At 40.7% G+C, this 17,802-nt stretch overlaps 1 protein-coding gene across 2 annotated transcripts in view; it reads right to left on the bottom strand.

Moving 5' to 3' along the window:
- dipk1b (divergent protein kinase domain 1B) overlaps positions 1-17,802 on the bottom strand; it is a gene marked incomplete at its 5' end in the record, with an annotated part of 39,328 nt that overhangs the window by 19,384 nt on the left and 2,142 nt on the right. Inside the window, 2 exons of one of the 2 annotated variants that reach the window (XM_084140427.1) lie at positions 10,902-11,036; positions 12,082-12,150. In XM_084140427.1, coding sequence (XP_083996553.1) covers positions 10,902-11,036; positions 12,082-12,150 — 204 coding nt within the window. Of the gene's footprint in view, positions 1-10,901; positions 11,037-12,081; positions 12,151-17,802 lie in introns of those variants that run through there. The other variant, XM_084140426.1, reaches the window with a different exon arrangement.

The following is a 17,802-nucleotide window of genomic DNA, read 5'->3' as shown; positions in this document are numbered from 1 at the left end:
GCGAGCCAACCAATTAAAGGACTTTTTTAAATAATTGTTTTCTATCTTCCTTTGGGGGGAGGGTAATTCTGCAGGCCCAGCTAGTTGTCCTTAATGTCGCAGTAATGTGCAGATTACCATGGGAGTATACACAACATTGACAACACTCTCTTCTCTCACTCCTTCCTTCTCTCTCTTAAACGCTCTCCCTCTAACACACACACAGAATCCCAAATTACCCCCTTTTCCCTGGCCCTCGCCTCCGCCATATGCACAAGTGTCCCAAAGCAGAGGAGTGAAAATTATGGAGGGTGTAGGGGATAATTAGACCCTCCAATAACCACTCAGACCGAGCCAGCAACGCTGCCGGCTTCAGAGCGAAATGGAATCCCATAAGGCACCGCATTATTTTAGAGTTTGCACAATTTTACACAAAAGAATGGAGAAGCGTGCCATATTACATGCCACATGCATTGGAGGGGGGGTTTGTTTAATTTAATTGGATTTTTCATTAAAATTTCATGCTTGTTTAATTATTTGAAAGTGGAATCTGAATTGCATCATTCAAGTCACGTAGCCCATCCGACCGGCAGATGGAGCTATTATCATCTGAATCACACTGGAATGTATGCAGCCAGCTATACACTTGTGTCCCCCGGCGACAGGCTCGTACATAAAACATCCTGCATTCAGGCTGCAAGGGCGTCGATTTCCTCTTTAACTAGCAAATATGCGTATATTCGTAATGTCTTAATAAATAAATAAATCCACGACCATTCTAGAGTGGCTAATGCTACTTCCCTATGTTGCACACGGGGTTGAGCCAGGGGTAAACAACAGACTGCTGCAACCTGATTGGTTGAACATCAGGAAGTACCATTAGCCACTCTAGCATGGTGGTGGAACATTTTGTTTTTATTAAGACAGTCTTGCTGCCATCTTGTGGACAAAATCTAAACTACACCTAGATTCCTACATCACTGTCAGGCCTTTCAGGTCTTGCATTTCAAAGTTGATGCAAAAAAACAAGTTTTTTGGTTTTTGTATTATCTTTTACCAGATCTAATGTGTTATATTCTCCTACATTAATTTCACATTTCCAAACTTCAAAGTGTTTCCTTTCAAATGATATAAAGAATATGCATATCATTGCTTCAGGTCCTGAGCTACAGGCAGTTAGAGTTGGGTATGTCATTTTAGGCGAAAATTGAAAAAAAAAGTCAGATCCTTAAGAGGTTTTAAGGAGGACACCCTTGCAGCATGAATGGAGGATGTTTTATGTCGCAACCCCTATTACTAGCCTGTTCAACCTCTCTTTCGTAACGTCTGAGATTCCCAGAGATTGGAAAGCTGCCGTGGTCATCCCCCTCTTCAAAGGGGGTGACACTCTAGATCCAAACTGTTACAGACCTATATCCATCCTGCCCTGCCTTTCGAAAGTTTTTGAAAGCCAAGTTAACAAACAGATCACCGACCATTTCGAATCCCACCGTACCTTCTCCGCTATGCAATCCGGTTTCCGAGCTGGTCATGGGTGCACCTCAGCCACGCTCAAGGTCCTAAACGATATTATAACCGCGATCGATAATAGACAGTACTGTGCAGCCGTCTTCATCGACCTGGCCAAGGCTTTCGACTCTGTCAACCACCGCATTCTTATTGGCAGACTAAATAGCCTTGGTTTCTCAAATGACTGCCTCGCCTGGTTCACCAACTACTTCTCAGATAGAGTTCAATGTGTCAAATCGGAGGGCCTGTTGTCTGGACCTATGGCAGTCCCTATGGGGGTGCCACAGGGTTCAATTCTTGGGCCGACTCTTTTCTCCGTGTATATCAATGATGTCGCTCTTGCTGCTGGTGACTCTCAGATCCACCTCTACGCAGACGACACCATTTTGTATACATCTGGCCCTTCATTGGACACTGTGTTAACAAACCTCCAAACGAGCTTCAATGCCATACAACATTCCTTCAGTAGCCTCCAACTGCTCTTAAACACTAGTAAAACTAAATGCATGCTCTTCAATCGAACGCTGCTGGCACCCGCCCACCCGACTTGAATCACTACTCTCGACGGGTCTGACCTAGAGTATGTGGACAACTACAAATACCTAGGTGTCTGGTTAGACTGTAAACTCTCCTTCCAGACTCACATTAAGCATCTCCAATCGAAAGTTAAATCTAGAATCGGCTTCCTATTACGCAACAAAGCCTCCTTCACTCATGCTGCCAAACATGCCCTCGTAAAACTGACTATCCTACCGATCCTTGACTTCGGCGATGTCATTTACAAAATAGCCTCCAACACTCTACTCAGCAAATTGGATGTAGTCTATCACAGTGCCATCCGTTTTGTCACCAAAGCCCCATATACTACCCACCACTGTGACCTGTACGCTCTTGTTGGCTGGTCCTCACTACATATTCGTCGCCAAACCCACTGGCTCCAGGCCATCTATAAATCACTGCTAGGCAAATTCCCGCCTTATCTTAGCTCATTGGTCACCATAGCAACATCCACCCGTAGTATGCGCTCCAGCAGGTATATCTCACTGGTCATCCCAAAAGCCAACACCTCCTTTGGCCGCCATTCCTTCCAGTTCTCTGCTGCCAATGACTGGAATTGCAAAAATCTCTGAAGCTGGAGACTCTTATCTCCCTCACTAACTTTAAGCATCAGTTGTCAGAGCACCTTACCGATCACTGCACCTGTACACAGCCCATCTGAAATTAGCCCAACCAACTACCTCATCCCCATATTGTTATTTATTTTGCTTATTTGCACGCCAGTATCTCTATTTGCACATCATCTCTTGCACATCTACCATTCCAGTGTTAATACTAATTGTAATTATTTTGCACTATGGCCTATTTATTGCCTTACCTCCATAACTTGCTACATTTGAACACACTGTATATATATTTTCTGTTGTATTTTTGACTATGTTTTGTTTTACCCCATATGTAACTCTGTGTTGTTGTTTTTATCGCACTGCTTTGCTTTATCTTGGCCAGGTCGCAGTTGTAAATGAGAACTTGTTCTCAAATGGCTTACCTGGTTAAATAAAGGTGAAATAAAAAATAAAAATAAAATGTACGAGCCGGTATTTGATCGCTGACAAATTTAGCTTATTGATTCCACCCAAACTGGCCCTTTTAATTTATAGGATTCACATAATATTCAACAAATATAGTACCCAAAATGCGAATATCGACCAAACTTCCTATCGTTGAGTAAGACATGAGGAATCCAATAAAATGGTCAAAAGTTACCCACGGATCCCCCACGCCAATCCCACCCCAACAACCAGTATACAGTATCAACATAATATTCCAACCCAACTCTCCTTGAATAGTGGCAGCTCTCTGAGACGGTTATGGTGCAACTCTCATAATGAAGACAGTTCCTAAACTTTGATGGGGAAATGGTCTATGACTAAAATGTTGTGACAACCCTAATAAAAGAATACATACCATTGCATGGCAGTCAAATGTTTTTCAATACAATTCTTAGAAAACATCTCTGATTTGTGACATTTACCATTAAACCCAACCCAATACCATTCCCATTGCAAAACACTAGTGTGTGTTTGGGACTTTTACTATTGAAGACCATTACAGACCATAACAATGAAACCATTAGGGCGGCAGGTAGCCTAGCGGTTAAGAGCGTTGGGCCAGTAACCGAAAGATTGTTCGAATCCCATGCTGACTAGGTGAAAAAGCCCTTGAGCAAGGCACTTTACCCTAATTGCTCATGTAAGTCGCTCTGGATAAGAGCGTCTGCTAAATGACTAAAATGTTAATGTAATTACAACTGCTGTAGCCTAATGATTTGCTTGTTCACCAGGGATAGTCTAACTAATCCAAACCTTTTTTGAAGGGAATAAACCACACACACAGAGGGGCCGATTCATTGACACAGATTAAGCCTAAGAGAAGGACACATTGAATTGCTTTCATGGAGGACTGGCTTGAATTGTGAGGATGACCATAATTTATTTTCATAATGAGAAAAAGCTATTGGTTTTCTACTTAATGTTGGGTAGACGTAAACACAAGAGACCAGCAAAATGGAAAAGGATGTGGCAGTAGCAGAAACAGCAGCATACAGTGGGGAGAACAAGTATTTGATACACTGCCGATTTAGCAGGTTTTCCTACTTACAAAACAAAAATCCAGAAAATCACATTATGTGATTTTTAAGTAATTCATTTGCATTTTATTGCATGACTTAAGTATTTGATCACCTAACAACCAGTAAGAATTCCGGCTCTCACAGACTTGTTAGTTTTTCTTTAAGAAGCCCTCCTGTTCTCCACTCATTACCTGTATTAACTGCACCTGTTTCAACTCGTTACATGTATAAAAGACACCTGTCCACACACTCAATCAAACAGACTCCAACCTCTCCACAATGGCCAAGACCAGAGAGCTGTGTAAGGACATCAGGGATAAAATTGTAGACCTGCACAAGGCTGGGATGGGCTACAGGACAATAGGCAAGCAGCTTGGTGAGAAGGCAACAACTGTTGGCGCAATTATTAGAAAATGGAAGAAGTTCAAGATGACGGTCAATCACCCTCAGTCTGGGGCTCCATGCAAGATCTCACCTCGTGGGGCATCAATGATCATGAGGAAGGTGAGGGATCAGCCCAGAACTACATGGCAGTTCCTGGTCAATGACCTGAAGAGAGCTGGGACCACAGTCTCAAAGAATACCATTAGTAACACACTACGCCGTCATGGATTAAAATCCTGCAGCGCACGCAAGGTCCCCCTGCTCAAGCCAGTGCATGTCCAGGCCTAGCCAGTCTCCAGACCTGAACCCAATAGAAAATCTTTGGAGGGAGCTGAAAGTCCGTATTGCCCAGCGACAGCCCCGAAACCTGAAGGATCTGGAGAAGGTCTGTATGGAGGAGTGGGCCAAAATCCCTGCTGCAGTGTGTGCAAACCTGGTCAAGACCTACAGGAAACGTATGATCTCTGTAATTGCAAACAAAGGTTTCTGTACCAAATATTAAGTTCTGCTTTTCTGATGTATCAAATACTTATGTCATGCAATTAATTACTTAAAAATCATACAATGTGATTTTCTGGATTTTTGTTTTAGATTCCGTCTCTCACAGTTGAAGTGTACCTATGATAAAAATTACAGACCTCTACATGCTTTGTAAGTAGGAAAACCTGCAAAATCGGCAGTGTATCAAATACTTGTTCTCCCCACTGTATAGTGGGCAAAGCCTAGTACTTTCACACTAATTTATGCTAAATAATGCAAGCGACTTCAATGGCTAATTTCTCTGAACAGGGGGGAAAAAACTATCAGATTCACAGGGAATACATTACATAGGATGAAGAAGCAATACACCAAGCCGCAGCACCACACTACTTGTCAGACAAAAATAACTGATACCGTTTCCCTTGTGTAAAGTTATTAGATCTAATATAAATTGGGGTGGGATTAGCGTGGGTTATGGTGGGTCTGTGGGTGGCTTTTGATAATGTTATTGGATTCCTCATGTCTTACTCGTTGATAAGAAGAATTATGGTCCAAATCGGATGTTAGGTACTATATTAATTGAAGATTATATGAATCCTATAAATTAAAATGGCCAATTTGGGTGCAATTAATTAGCTTAATTTCTCAGAGATCAAATTAAATTTCAACAAAATACTATTTCAAGAATACTAATGTTATGTTTCTAACTACAGAAACAGATTCACCACAATCTGATTGTGGGTGTCGAAATCCTATTTTTTGTGCTTTTTGAGGCAGAACAACCCTCCTTCCCTTCCTCTCCATCTCTTCTCTCCTTGTTTCTCCTCTCCCAGACACTGTTTTCACTGTCTTGTATGTCCCAAGAGAGCCTCCCTCCCTCTCGCAGCACAGAACAAAGAAGAGTAGGACACAGTAGTGTTGCCGTATTCATCACAATAACACAATACAGAGAGAGACACACCAAAACAAGACCACCTCAGGCTGTCCATCCATCTTCACACTTCATGCATCTCTTTTTCTCTCATGATCCTTTACTACTGAATATGTGTGTGCTGACTACTGAGCAACAAACACAAACACTCCCACACACTTCTGAGAGCCTTCAGAAAGTATTCACACCCCTTGACTTTTTCCACATTTTGTTGTGTTACAGCATTAATTTTAAATGGATTAAATTGAGATTTTTGGGGGGTCACTGGCCTACAGACAATACCCCATAATGTCAAAGTGGAATTATGTTTTTCTGATTTTTTTGGAAATTCATAAAGAATGAAAAGCTGATATGTCGTGAGTCAATAATTATTCAACCCCTTTGTTATGGCAAGCCTAAATATGTAAACATTTGCTTAACAAGTCACATCATATATTGCATGGACTCACTCTGTGTGCAATAATAGTGTTTAACATGATTTTTGAACGACTATCTCATCTCTGTACTCCACACATACAATTATCTGTGTCCCTCAGTCAAGCAGTGAATTTCAAACACAGAATCAACCACAAAGACCAGGGAGGTTTTCCAAAGCCTTGTAAAGAAGGGCACCTATTGGTAGATAGGTAAAAAAAAAAAAAAAAAAGCAGACATTGAATATCCCTTTGAGCATGGTGAGGTTATTAATTACACTTTGGATGGTGTATCAATACACCCAGTCACTACAAAGTTGCCGGAGAGGAAGGAAAGTGCTCAGGGATTTCACCATGAGGCCAATGGTGACTTTAAAACAGTTACAAAGTTTAATGGTTGTGATAGGAGAAAACTGAGAATGGATCAACAACATTGTAGTTACTCCAGAATACTAACCTAATTGACAGAGTGAAAAGAAGGAAGCATGTACAGAATAAAAATGTTCCAAAACATGGATAATGTTTGCAACAAGGCATTAAAGTAATACAGCAAAAAAAGATGGCAAAGGAATTCACTTTTTGTCCTGAATACAAAGTGCTATGTTTGGTTGCAAATCCAATGCAACACATTACTGAGTACCACTCTCGATATTTTCAATCATAGTAGTGGCTGCATCATGTTATGAGTATACTTGTAATCGTTAAGGACTGGGGAGGTTTTCAGGATAAAAAAAAAAATGGAATGGAGCTAAGCACAGGAAAGTCCTAGAGGAAAAGCTGGTTCAGTCTGCTTTCCACCAGACACTGGGAGATTAATTCACCTTTCAGCAGGACAATAACCTAAAACACAAATCTACACTGGAGTTGCTTACCAAGAAGACCGTGAATGTTCCTGAGTGGCCGAGTTAAAGGTTTTGACTTAAATCTGCTTGAAAATCTATGGCGACCTGAAAATGGTCATCTAGCAATGATCAACAACAATTTGACAGAGCTTGAAGAATTTTGAAAAGAATAAATGGGCAAATGTTGCACAATCCAGGTGTGGAAAGCTCTAAGAGGCTTACCCAGAAAGACTCACAGCTGTAATCACTGTCAAAGGTGCATCGACAAAGTATTGACTCAGGGGTGTGAAAACATGTGTAAATATTTCTGTATTTCATTTTCAATACATTTGCAAACATTTCTAAAAACATGTTTTACTTTCTCATTGTGGGGTATTGTGTGTAGATAGGTGAGAGAAAAAAAATCGATTTAATCCATTTTGAATTCAGGCTGTAACACAACAAAATGTGGAATAAATCAAGAGGTATGAACACTTTCTGAAGGCACTGTAGATGTAATATTTGGTTATTTCTCATCACTGTTTATCACAGGGAACAATAAAGCTAGAGTAGAGTCACTTATCTTGTGGCCTGGCTATCAGACAAGCCAGAGATACAGGCTGCCTCTGAAATGGCACCCTAATCCCTACATAGTGCACAACATTTGGGCAGAGGGAATAGGATGCCATTTCGGACGCAACCACTCTGTTACATCACTGATTTCTCGTCCAGTGTTAATTACTCTTATCAGGCATTCTGTTAATTACTTTTAACTGGTCCCCATCTGCTACAGTATTAGAAGAGGAAACATCCTGCACTCAGCAGCCACTGACACATACAATACAGATTCCCTTTTCCTCTTTTGGTTTCTCTTTAATTCTTGCCATCTGACCGTTTCCATCTCCATATAAAGGGTGGATGCACCTGTGAATAATCAAACAAGGTGTGTGTGTGTGTCTGTGTCTGTGTCTGTGTGCGTGTCTGTGTGTGTGGACAGGGTTGGGGAGTAATGGATTACAAGAAAACTGTAACCAGTTACAGGCAAAAATATTGTAATCAGATTACAGATACTTTTGAAAAACTAAATGATTACTTCTAGGATTACTTTTAAATTCAGAAAGGATGTTTGTTTTTGTTTTTTGGGGGGGGGGGGGGGTGGATCAGCTTAATATTGCAGATAGATTGTATCTTCTATCAATGTAATTGTCTGCATCACTTCCAACCCCCCATGTTTTTTATATATATACTCCCCTTTATTACTTTTCAACCCCGCCATCCTTTCCCTACTTGGAGTAAATTAGTGAACAACAATGCCCAGGCCTCTACTTCCGGTCTATACTTACTATCTACACCTTATGGACACAGTTAATTTTACAATAATTCTATTATATATATATATATATTTTTTTTTTTGCTCCTGAACTTCTTCTACTCTCAACCTCTCCGATCATTTTCATGATGTCCATCCGGTTTGCTTCTATATGCCATATCTTTCTAACTGTGCTCTTTCCCAAAAGCTCCCAACATACAACCTATATACTTATTATGGACACAGTATGCTTACATTATTAGCTATCTTTGTTATTATTTGTTGTTATTTGTTATTAGTCCCATCCTTCAACTCTATTCAATACCTCCCATCTATCTCTTAACACCATCCATATCGGATTTCTATTTGACATATATATTTCAACCGTACTGTGATGTTTTACAAAAGTTTTTAACCTTTCTATTCTCATTGCTTCTACAGATTGTGAATTAAAAATAAACATTTTTGCTAAAAGTATTATTATATTATTGATCGATTGACTATGACTTTTCAGATCACCCAGTAATGCTATCTGCAAGGTTAGCTCCGGGTAAATATTGCAATCCTTTAGCCATTCCTGGACCTGTGTCCAAAAACAAGCTACAAATGGACAGAACCAAAACAAATGATCTAATGATTCTGTCTCTTCACAGCAAAATCTGCAGAGCTGGGAAGATTGTATCCCCCATATAAATAACATTCTATTGGTAGCAAGAATTTTATATAATAATTTAAATTGAAAGATTCTAATTTTTGAATCCGGTGTCGTTTTGCGTGTCAGTTCATAAACACAGAAAGGATGTTTGCGCAAAAATTATTTGACACCTTTCTGTTTTCTCAGTGACATTCAGCATTTAAAAATGGCACAACTTTTAAGGTTGTTCTTCCTGAGCGAGTCTGACCACAAATCAGAGACAACTATGATGACACACCAAATACGATTGATGGATCGCGGTAAAAGAGCAGGAATATGCTTTTGTAGGCTTCAGTCCAAGCTATGTCTTCCAATGTTGTGACTGCTGTCGGCATCCAAAGTGAATAAATGCTTGGAGGTAAGGACGACAGCAGTGGTAGTAGCCTACGGGCAATACTGATATAAATTATTATTGATATCTAGGCTTTATAGCGTATTGATGTGAATCACACTGCTGCTCTCTCATTTATTTGCGCCTTACAGACTGTGGTTGTTGTGGATGGCTGTTCACAAATGTATGTGTACTTAACCCAATGAAGATTGAATTGAAGAAGTTTAAGCTGCCTATCAATCATTGTTTTTGCGACCAGGGGTGTATTCATTACGGAAATCGTTTACCATTTAAGAACCAAACGGAAGCAAACAGAGCAAAACAAGACAAATTCAGGTAGGTCCCTCCCCGTTTCGTTCCGTTTGCTTCCGTTTAAGAAAGTTTTTGCAACAGAATCCGAGAAATGAATACGCCCCAGTGGACAGCCAGTGAAAACTGCGCTCTTGCAACAGCTGCATAGTGTTGATCCCAGCCTACGAAATAAATGTTTGAGTTCCTCCCTTCTAAACTCCTCAGTGTTATTGTGCTCCATACTGTCAAAAACGAGTTTAATTTAAGAAGACCACAAGTGGGGCTTTTATTTTCTTCATGGAAAATGTCCATCTAATTTTTCACATGCAAATAGCACTTTTCGGTAGTGCTCAAAGATTGCCATTCCAAGTGCAGCATTTATTTTTCAACTCGAAGTAATGAGCCCAATCAGTCGTCCATGACAAAAAAACTAAACTAAAAAAAAAAGATTATGCTAATTAGTCCTTAGTTTTGGGGTTATGCTCAGGTAAAACAATTTAGCTAATCTATATTTCCAAGGCCTATTCTTAAAGAAATGTAAAAATATAGCCTAATTGTATTATTATCTGTAGTAGAAAGCAATGGGTTAAAGAAGCCTACATAGCCAACCCATAAAGTAAAATGCAACATCCATTTATGGCCAGCTATGTAAACTCTAACATTGATTTATCCTGCAATAGATGTCATTCAATTGGTAATATTCATTTTTCTCTTCTTCTAATGCCTCTTAAGCAGGTTGACGTTTATTGGGATGAGTCTTGTTTTTAAGAGACAGTGCAACTGAGCGATTTCCGCTAGATGGGCCAGCTGCAAAGTCAAAATTGGCTATATTGTAAACATTTATGAAAACAATAATGTATTTAAGGTTATGTTGGGCATTAGGGTTAGCAGTGTGGTTAGGGTTAAGGTTAGCTTTAAAATCAGATTTTATAACTTTGTGGCTGTGTCAGATACTAACCTGCGCCTCTTTAGGGGAAAGTAGTCTAAAAGTAACTGAAAGTAATCAGATTACGTTATTGAGTTTGGGTAATCCAAAAGTTACATTACTGATTCCAATTTTGGACAGGTAACTAGTAACTAACGGATTTAAAAAGTAACCTACCCAATCCTGTGAGCACACTCATACTTACGATGACCATGTGGCAGACATGTCCTCGGCAGAGCTCGGAGTAGGAGGCGTACTGCATGTAGAGGACCCAGCTGGCCACCAGGATACCCAACCAGGCCAGCAGCAAGTACTTCACCTTTAACACCGGGAGACGACTCTACATGGGAGAGAGGAAGAGACCATTGTCATTCTGTAGATGCTTTTATCCAAGGCGATTTACAGAAGTGTCAGCATTGTATGTGGCCCATGCGGGAATCAATCTTACAACCCTGATTTTGCCAGCAGCATGCTCTAACTCCCTGAGCCATTAGCACCTGTATTTACAGTTATCTGTAGTGCCGTGCCAGAGAGGGATATTTACAAAGTACACATTTTTTATCAGATTCACTCTTGTTGAACCATCTCATGCGCAAAGAAATCTGTAGCCACACAAGCCATAGACTGTTCTCTCTGCTTCCGCAAGGCAAGCGATACCGGTGAATCAAGTCTGACACCAACAGGCTTCTTAACAGCTTCTACCCCAAGCCATAAGACTGCTAAATAGCTAACAAAATGGCTACAAGGACTATCTGAGTTTATCCTTTTTTTTATTTTTTTCTCTATGCACACTGACAGGGTCCTACACACTCACACACACTGACACTCCAACACACAATTCATCATTTGCTCACACACACACATAATATGCACATACATTTATACTGACTCTACACACACGCACACATCATATACGCTGCTGCTACTCTGTTTATCATATATCCTGATGCCTAGTCACCTTACCCCTATACATATCTACCTCTATCACTCCAGTATCCCTGCACATTGTAAATATGGTACTGGAACTGACTGACTGACTCAAATCTTTCCACATTGATATGCAATAGCACCTCAGTGACCACAAGGCAATAAACCTGTTTTCACCTTTGTGCAGCCAAAATGAAAAAAGTATGCACTCACTAACTGTAAATCGCTCTGGATTAGAGCGTCTGCTAAATGACTAAAATGTAAATGTTTATGATGTTATTAGGCCTACCTAATTATAAGTATATGGTTCGCCTATTATTGACAAATACGGAGAGAGAGAGAGAGAGAGAGAGAGAGAGAGAGAGAGAGAGAGAGAGAGAGAGCTCTTCATTTGTGATTATCTGATGGCCTAGGGCACAAAAACAAAAACGCAGCCAAATCTCTGGTACTGGTCCCACCTGCAGCCCCTTCGACAAAGGGCAAAACAGCACCAGGTGCACGAGTCTCCGTAAACCTCTGGGCATCATGAGCGATTAGGACGCGCTCGTGCTGGAATGGCAAATCACTGATCGGTATTCCCGTCGTGTCACATCCTTTGGACCAGCATCTCCCGTCTGAGCACAATAAACTGACATCACTCGTTCAACCCCATAGCATTCAGTGTTGTGCGCATTTGTCATGCGATATTTGCATGAGGGGCAAAGACCTTTTGTGAAAATGAAAGACAAAATCACGCAAAAGACTAAATCAACAGTCCAGAGTGAAGGCGATGAGTCTGGTCAGCGAGACAGAGGGCATCGTTTCATAATCCTATTTAACAAGAACGCCATTCTTTTTGCAGAAAATAATAACCGATCCAAAGCTTTCACCCGTCCTTGGGGAAAAATACAAAAGTGGAGCGATATTCCGTTCAGATCATGCAGAATGACATTCTGGGCACACGCGTTTTCAGCTGCCGAGGCGCCATCGATTAGGACAGTAGATAAATCCTGTCCTACTCCTCTGTTTCAACAAATAAATCATGTATAGCTACCCCGTTTTCCAAATATAGTAGCTTTCTTGAATATGATACGCTGCTACCCCTTCGGACTCCACGAACCAACCCTCGTTCGTTACAGAGCTGTTGTAGCGATTGATGTGAGTGCAATTTTAAAAGGGAAAGTTACAGATCTCAGCTGGCTTCGCAGCTTTTAGACCGCCGGCATAAATAGAACATCACTCCTTTAAATTCCACAAACACACACACACACACACACACACAGTGATTTGGGTTCAACTATCTCTCTCTCTTTCTCTCTCTCTCTCTCTCCCTCTCTCTCTCTAAATATCTATTTTTGCAGCTCACCTTTCCACCCCTCTCAGTATTATCAATGTGTATTTCTGTTCTGTCTATTGCTCTGTCCTCTCACTGTCTTCATGTATAATTGAGATGAGAGAGAGAGGGAGAGAGATACTGCGACAGAGAGAGAGAGATACTTCCACCTCTGCTGTGTGTCTATGAAATGTAGTCCATAGGATCTAAATGTTCTTAAGGCGGTTTAAAATTAATATAATTTGCCTGTCAATTTCGGTCATTGTTGTTGATCCAATTGCCTTGGAAGAACTTGGACACATTCACAGACAGCTCCCCCTTACCCCACCCCATCCACCTCTAGCAGCTGGAATAGCATGGGCAGACTATTGTTGTTAAGTCACTGAGACTGTCCACAACTACTACACGGACATGCACAGTGGAACAAAAAAAATGATTTAGGCTATAGGAGTCACAGCAGGACAATGAGACACTTATTTTAACTGAGCTGAAGAGACCTAAATGGTTGCACTTCATCATATCAACAGTAGAGGGAAACAGAGCACCGTGCACACATGATTGCCTGACAAAAATAACAGGGTACCAGGGTGATCTTCTCATATGAGGAGAAGATGCTGGAAAAAATCATGGAATCGCAACTCAGTTCAATATGCCCAAAAAAGATAGATGCATAAGCAATAAACAACACTGTAAATGTATACGGAAATATTTGGGCTCTTGTCCAAAACCATACAACTATTCTGTATGATACAGTATCCCTAAATATAAATAATCCATCGACTTCCTATGAGGTTTCTTCCAATCATATCACTGCAACTATTTACAATCAGATTACTGCACTTACTGATTGTATAAAAACAATAAAACTATGTTGACTGTATAAATTATGACAGTGAAAGACAATCATAATGAATCAATGCTGTGTTTCAATGCTGTTTTGCCTACTCCTGAAACTGCTGTTCTACTCAATCAAAACCTTCAATCAAAAACTACAGTCTTTGATTGAGTAGAACAGTAGTAGTGGTACAATAAGAATCACTGCAGTCACTCAAGGATTAATTATCTGGCATCGGTCCAAAGCGTCTCTAGTTAACAAACAGCAGATACACGGTCTGAGACCTGAGGCGCTGGGCAGGGCTGGATTACACTCCTGGATTATCACAACTAATCCCGTTATAGCTGTAATCTAAATCTGGCACATTGACTCCTGAACAACTTAATTTATAATAGGGATAAACGTAAACGTCTCTTCACGGTCAGAAATGATGAAATCTGGTTAAGCTTAGACCATAGTTGACAAGGACTTTGTTGTACAAACGAAACAAACAATATATATATATATTTTTTCCCTTTTTTGTATTGAAGACCGCAAACCATCAGGTCCATCTCGCTGAGTGTACTGAGTGCTGGTAGGGAGTCCACCAACATGTATATCAGAGTGTCCTCAGCTATGTCCCACGATGTGTGAGTCAAACATGAGTCATCCTTAGATAGTCAAAGTAGATTTCTATATGAGAGGGCATGCGGAACATTGTATGAATGTCTAATGCATCATTTACTTCAGATATTGTATATACAGTGCATATGGAAAGTATTCAGACCCCTTGATTCTTTACACATTTTCTTAAGTTAGTCTTTTTCTGAAATGGATTGAATAGATTTTTCCCCTCAATCTACACACAATACCCCATAATGACAAAGCAAAAACAGGTTTTTAGAAATGTTTGCTAATTTATAAAAAATTAAAAAACTGAAATATCACATTTACACAAGTATTCAGACCCTTTACTCAGTACTTTGTTGAAGCACCTTTGGCAGCGATTACAGCCTTGAGTCTTCTTGGGTATGACGCTACAAGCTTTGCACACCTGTATTTGGGGAGTTTCTCCCATTCTTTTCTGCAGATCCTCTCAAGCTCTGTCAGGTTGGATGGGGAGCGTCGCTGCACAGACATTTTCAGGTCTCTCCAGAGATGTTCGATTGGGTTCAAGTCCGGGCTCTGTCTAGGCCACTCAAAGACATTCAGAGACTTGTCCCAAAGCCACTCCTGTGTTGTCTTGGCTGTGTGCTTAGGGTCGTTATCCTGTTGGAAGGTGAACCTTCACCCCAGTCTGAGGTCCTGAGGGCTCTTGAACAGGTTTTCATCAAGAAACTCTCTGTACTTTGTTCCGTTTATCTTTCCCTGAATCCTGACTAGTCTCCCAGTCCCTGCCGATGAAAAACATCCCCACAGCATGATTCTGCCACCACCATGCTTCACTGTAGGGATGATGCCAGGTTTCCTCCAGATGTAACGCTTGGCATTCAGGCCAAAGAGTTCAATCTTGGTTTCATCAGACCAGAGAATCTTGTTTCTCATGGTCTGAGAGTCCTTTAGATGCCTTTTGGCAAACTCCAAGTGGGCTGTCATGTGCCTTTTACTGAGGAGTGGCTTCCGTCTGGCCACTTTACCATAAATGCCTGATTGGTGGAGTGCTGCAGAGATGGTTGTCCATCTGGAAGGTTCTCCCATCTCCACAGAGGAACTCTGGAGCTCTGTCAAAGTGACCATCGGGTTCTTGGTCACCTCCCTGACCAAGGCCCTTCTCCCCCGATTGCTCAGTTAGGCCGGGTGGCCAGCTCTAGGAAGAGTCTTGGCGGTTCCAAACTTCTTCCATTTAAGAATGATGGAGGCCACTGTGTTCCTGGGGACCTTCAATGCTGCAGACATTTTTTGGTACCCTTCCCCAGATCTGTGCCTTGACACAATCCTCCCTCGGCTTGATTTTAGCTCTAACATGCGCTGTCCACTATGGGACCTTATATAGACAGGTGTGTGGCTTTCCAAATCATGTCCAATCAATTGAATTTACCACAGGTGGTTTACCACAAGGATGATCAATGGAAACATGATGCACCTGAGCTCAATTTTGAGTCTCATAGCAAAGGGTCTGAATACTTATGTAAATAAGGTATTTCTGTTTTTTATTTTTAATAAACTTGCTAAAAATTCTAAAAACCTGTTTTCGCTTTGTCATTTTGGAGTATTGCGTGTAGATTAATGAGGGATTTTTTTTATTGAATGCATTTTAGAATAAGGCTGTAATTTAACAAAATGTAGAAAAACTTTTCAGAATGCACAGCATATTGTATATATCTCCTGGACTACAGGAGACAGCAGAGAGAGCACGCCCCCATCCATATCGACGGGGCCGCGGTAGAGAGGGTCAAAAGCTTCACGTTCCTCTGCGTGCACATCACTGACAACCTGAAATGGTCCCTTCACACAGACAGTGTGGTGAAGAAGGCGCAACAGTGCCTCTCAGGAGGCTGAAGAAATTTGGCTTCGTGAGGGTCTTGCCTAAGACCCTCATGAACTTCTACAGATGCACCATTGAGAGCATCCTGTTAGGCTGTATCACCGCCTGGTATGGCAATTGCACCGTCCGCAACTGCAGGGCTCTTCAGGGGGTGGTGCGGTCAGCCCAACGCATCACCAGGGGCACACTGCCTGCCCTCCAGGACATCTACAGCACCCTGTGTCAAAGGAAGGCCAAGAACATAATCAAGGACCTCAGCCACCCGAGCCACAGCCTGTTCACCCCGCTACCATCTAGAAGGCGGAGACAGTATAGGTGCATCAAAGCTGGGACCGAGAGACTGAGAAACAGCTTCTATCTCCAGGCCATCAGACTGTTAAACAGTCACCACTAGCCACGAGAGAGAGAACGGGAAAGGGAGAGAGAATAAGATGCTGCACAGCCCAACAAATATCTTATGAAGATGTTAAGAGGATGACAAATAACTTGAGTTTCAACCTGAGTTTGGCCCCAGGCATCAACAGCAATAATGCATTTTTCAATGTGCCCACTATGTTTAGCTTTGGAAATACATGCGTAATCAAATCAGAAATTGTTGGCAGCTGCTTTGTTTTGGAAATACATGCCTAATAAAAACAGAATTAACCAAATCTTTAGAGACTGAGATCAGCAGCCTAAGTCATTAGCTGAATGCAATGACTCCAGGCTACCTCGAACCTGTAATGTTATTTTAAATTTAATGACTTGACATGAAAAACATTTTTTTACCTGAAAATATTAGTCACAGTACAAAGCTTCTACCTTCCCTTACTTCAGGGAACCATTATTACAGTATTTGAGTACTTGAGTTAAAGTCTAAAGGTATTTGGTTTTAAATATACTTAAGTATCAAAAGTAAATGGAATTGCTAAAATATACTTAAGTATCAAAGGTAAAAGTATAAATCATTTCAAATTCCTTATATTAAGCAAAACAGACTACACAATTTTCTTGTTTTTGTTATTTACGGATAGCCAGGGGCACACTCCAACACTCAGACATAATTTACAAACAAAGCATTTGTGTTTAGTGAGTACTCCAGATGAACCAAAATGAACTGCAAAGGACACTGGGTATTATTATTGGCCTTGTTTCGGGGGTGGAACTCATTAGAATAATACTCAGCATGCTTTGCAATTGTTCATTATCACATTTACATTTTAGTCATTTAGCAGATGCTCTTATCCAGAGCAACATACAATTAATGCATTCATCTTAAGATAGCTAGGTGAGACAATAACATATAACAATCGTATTAAGTACATTTTCCCTCAACAAATAATTAACAATATTTTTACATATAAATTTATATTTTGTTCATTTAGCAGATGCTCTTATCACACCGATCCATAGTGCTATCAGACTTCTGTTACCAATGCAGGGTGAAAGGCAGACCACAAAATGTGAACCGCTATAAAAAAATGGTATAGAAAAGTATTTTGGAAATACAAATTACAGTATTTTGAAAATACATTAGAGTGTAGTTCAGCCCAGAGTAACTTAAATGACAAAATCATCAGAAGTAATTA

This window comes from Coregonus lavaretus, assembly GCF_964263955.1.
Source record: "Coregonus lavaretus genome assembly, chromosome: 24".
Classification (NCBI taxonomy): Eukaryota; Metazoa; Chordata; class Actinopteri; order Salmoniformes; family Salmonidae; genus Coregonus; species Coregonus lavaretus.
This window is presented reverse-complemented; position numbering and strand designations above follow the sequence as displayed.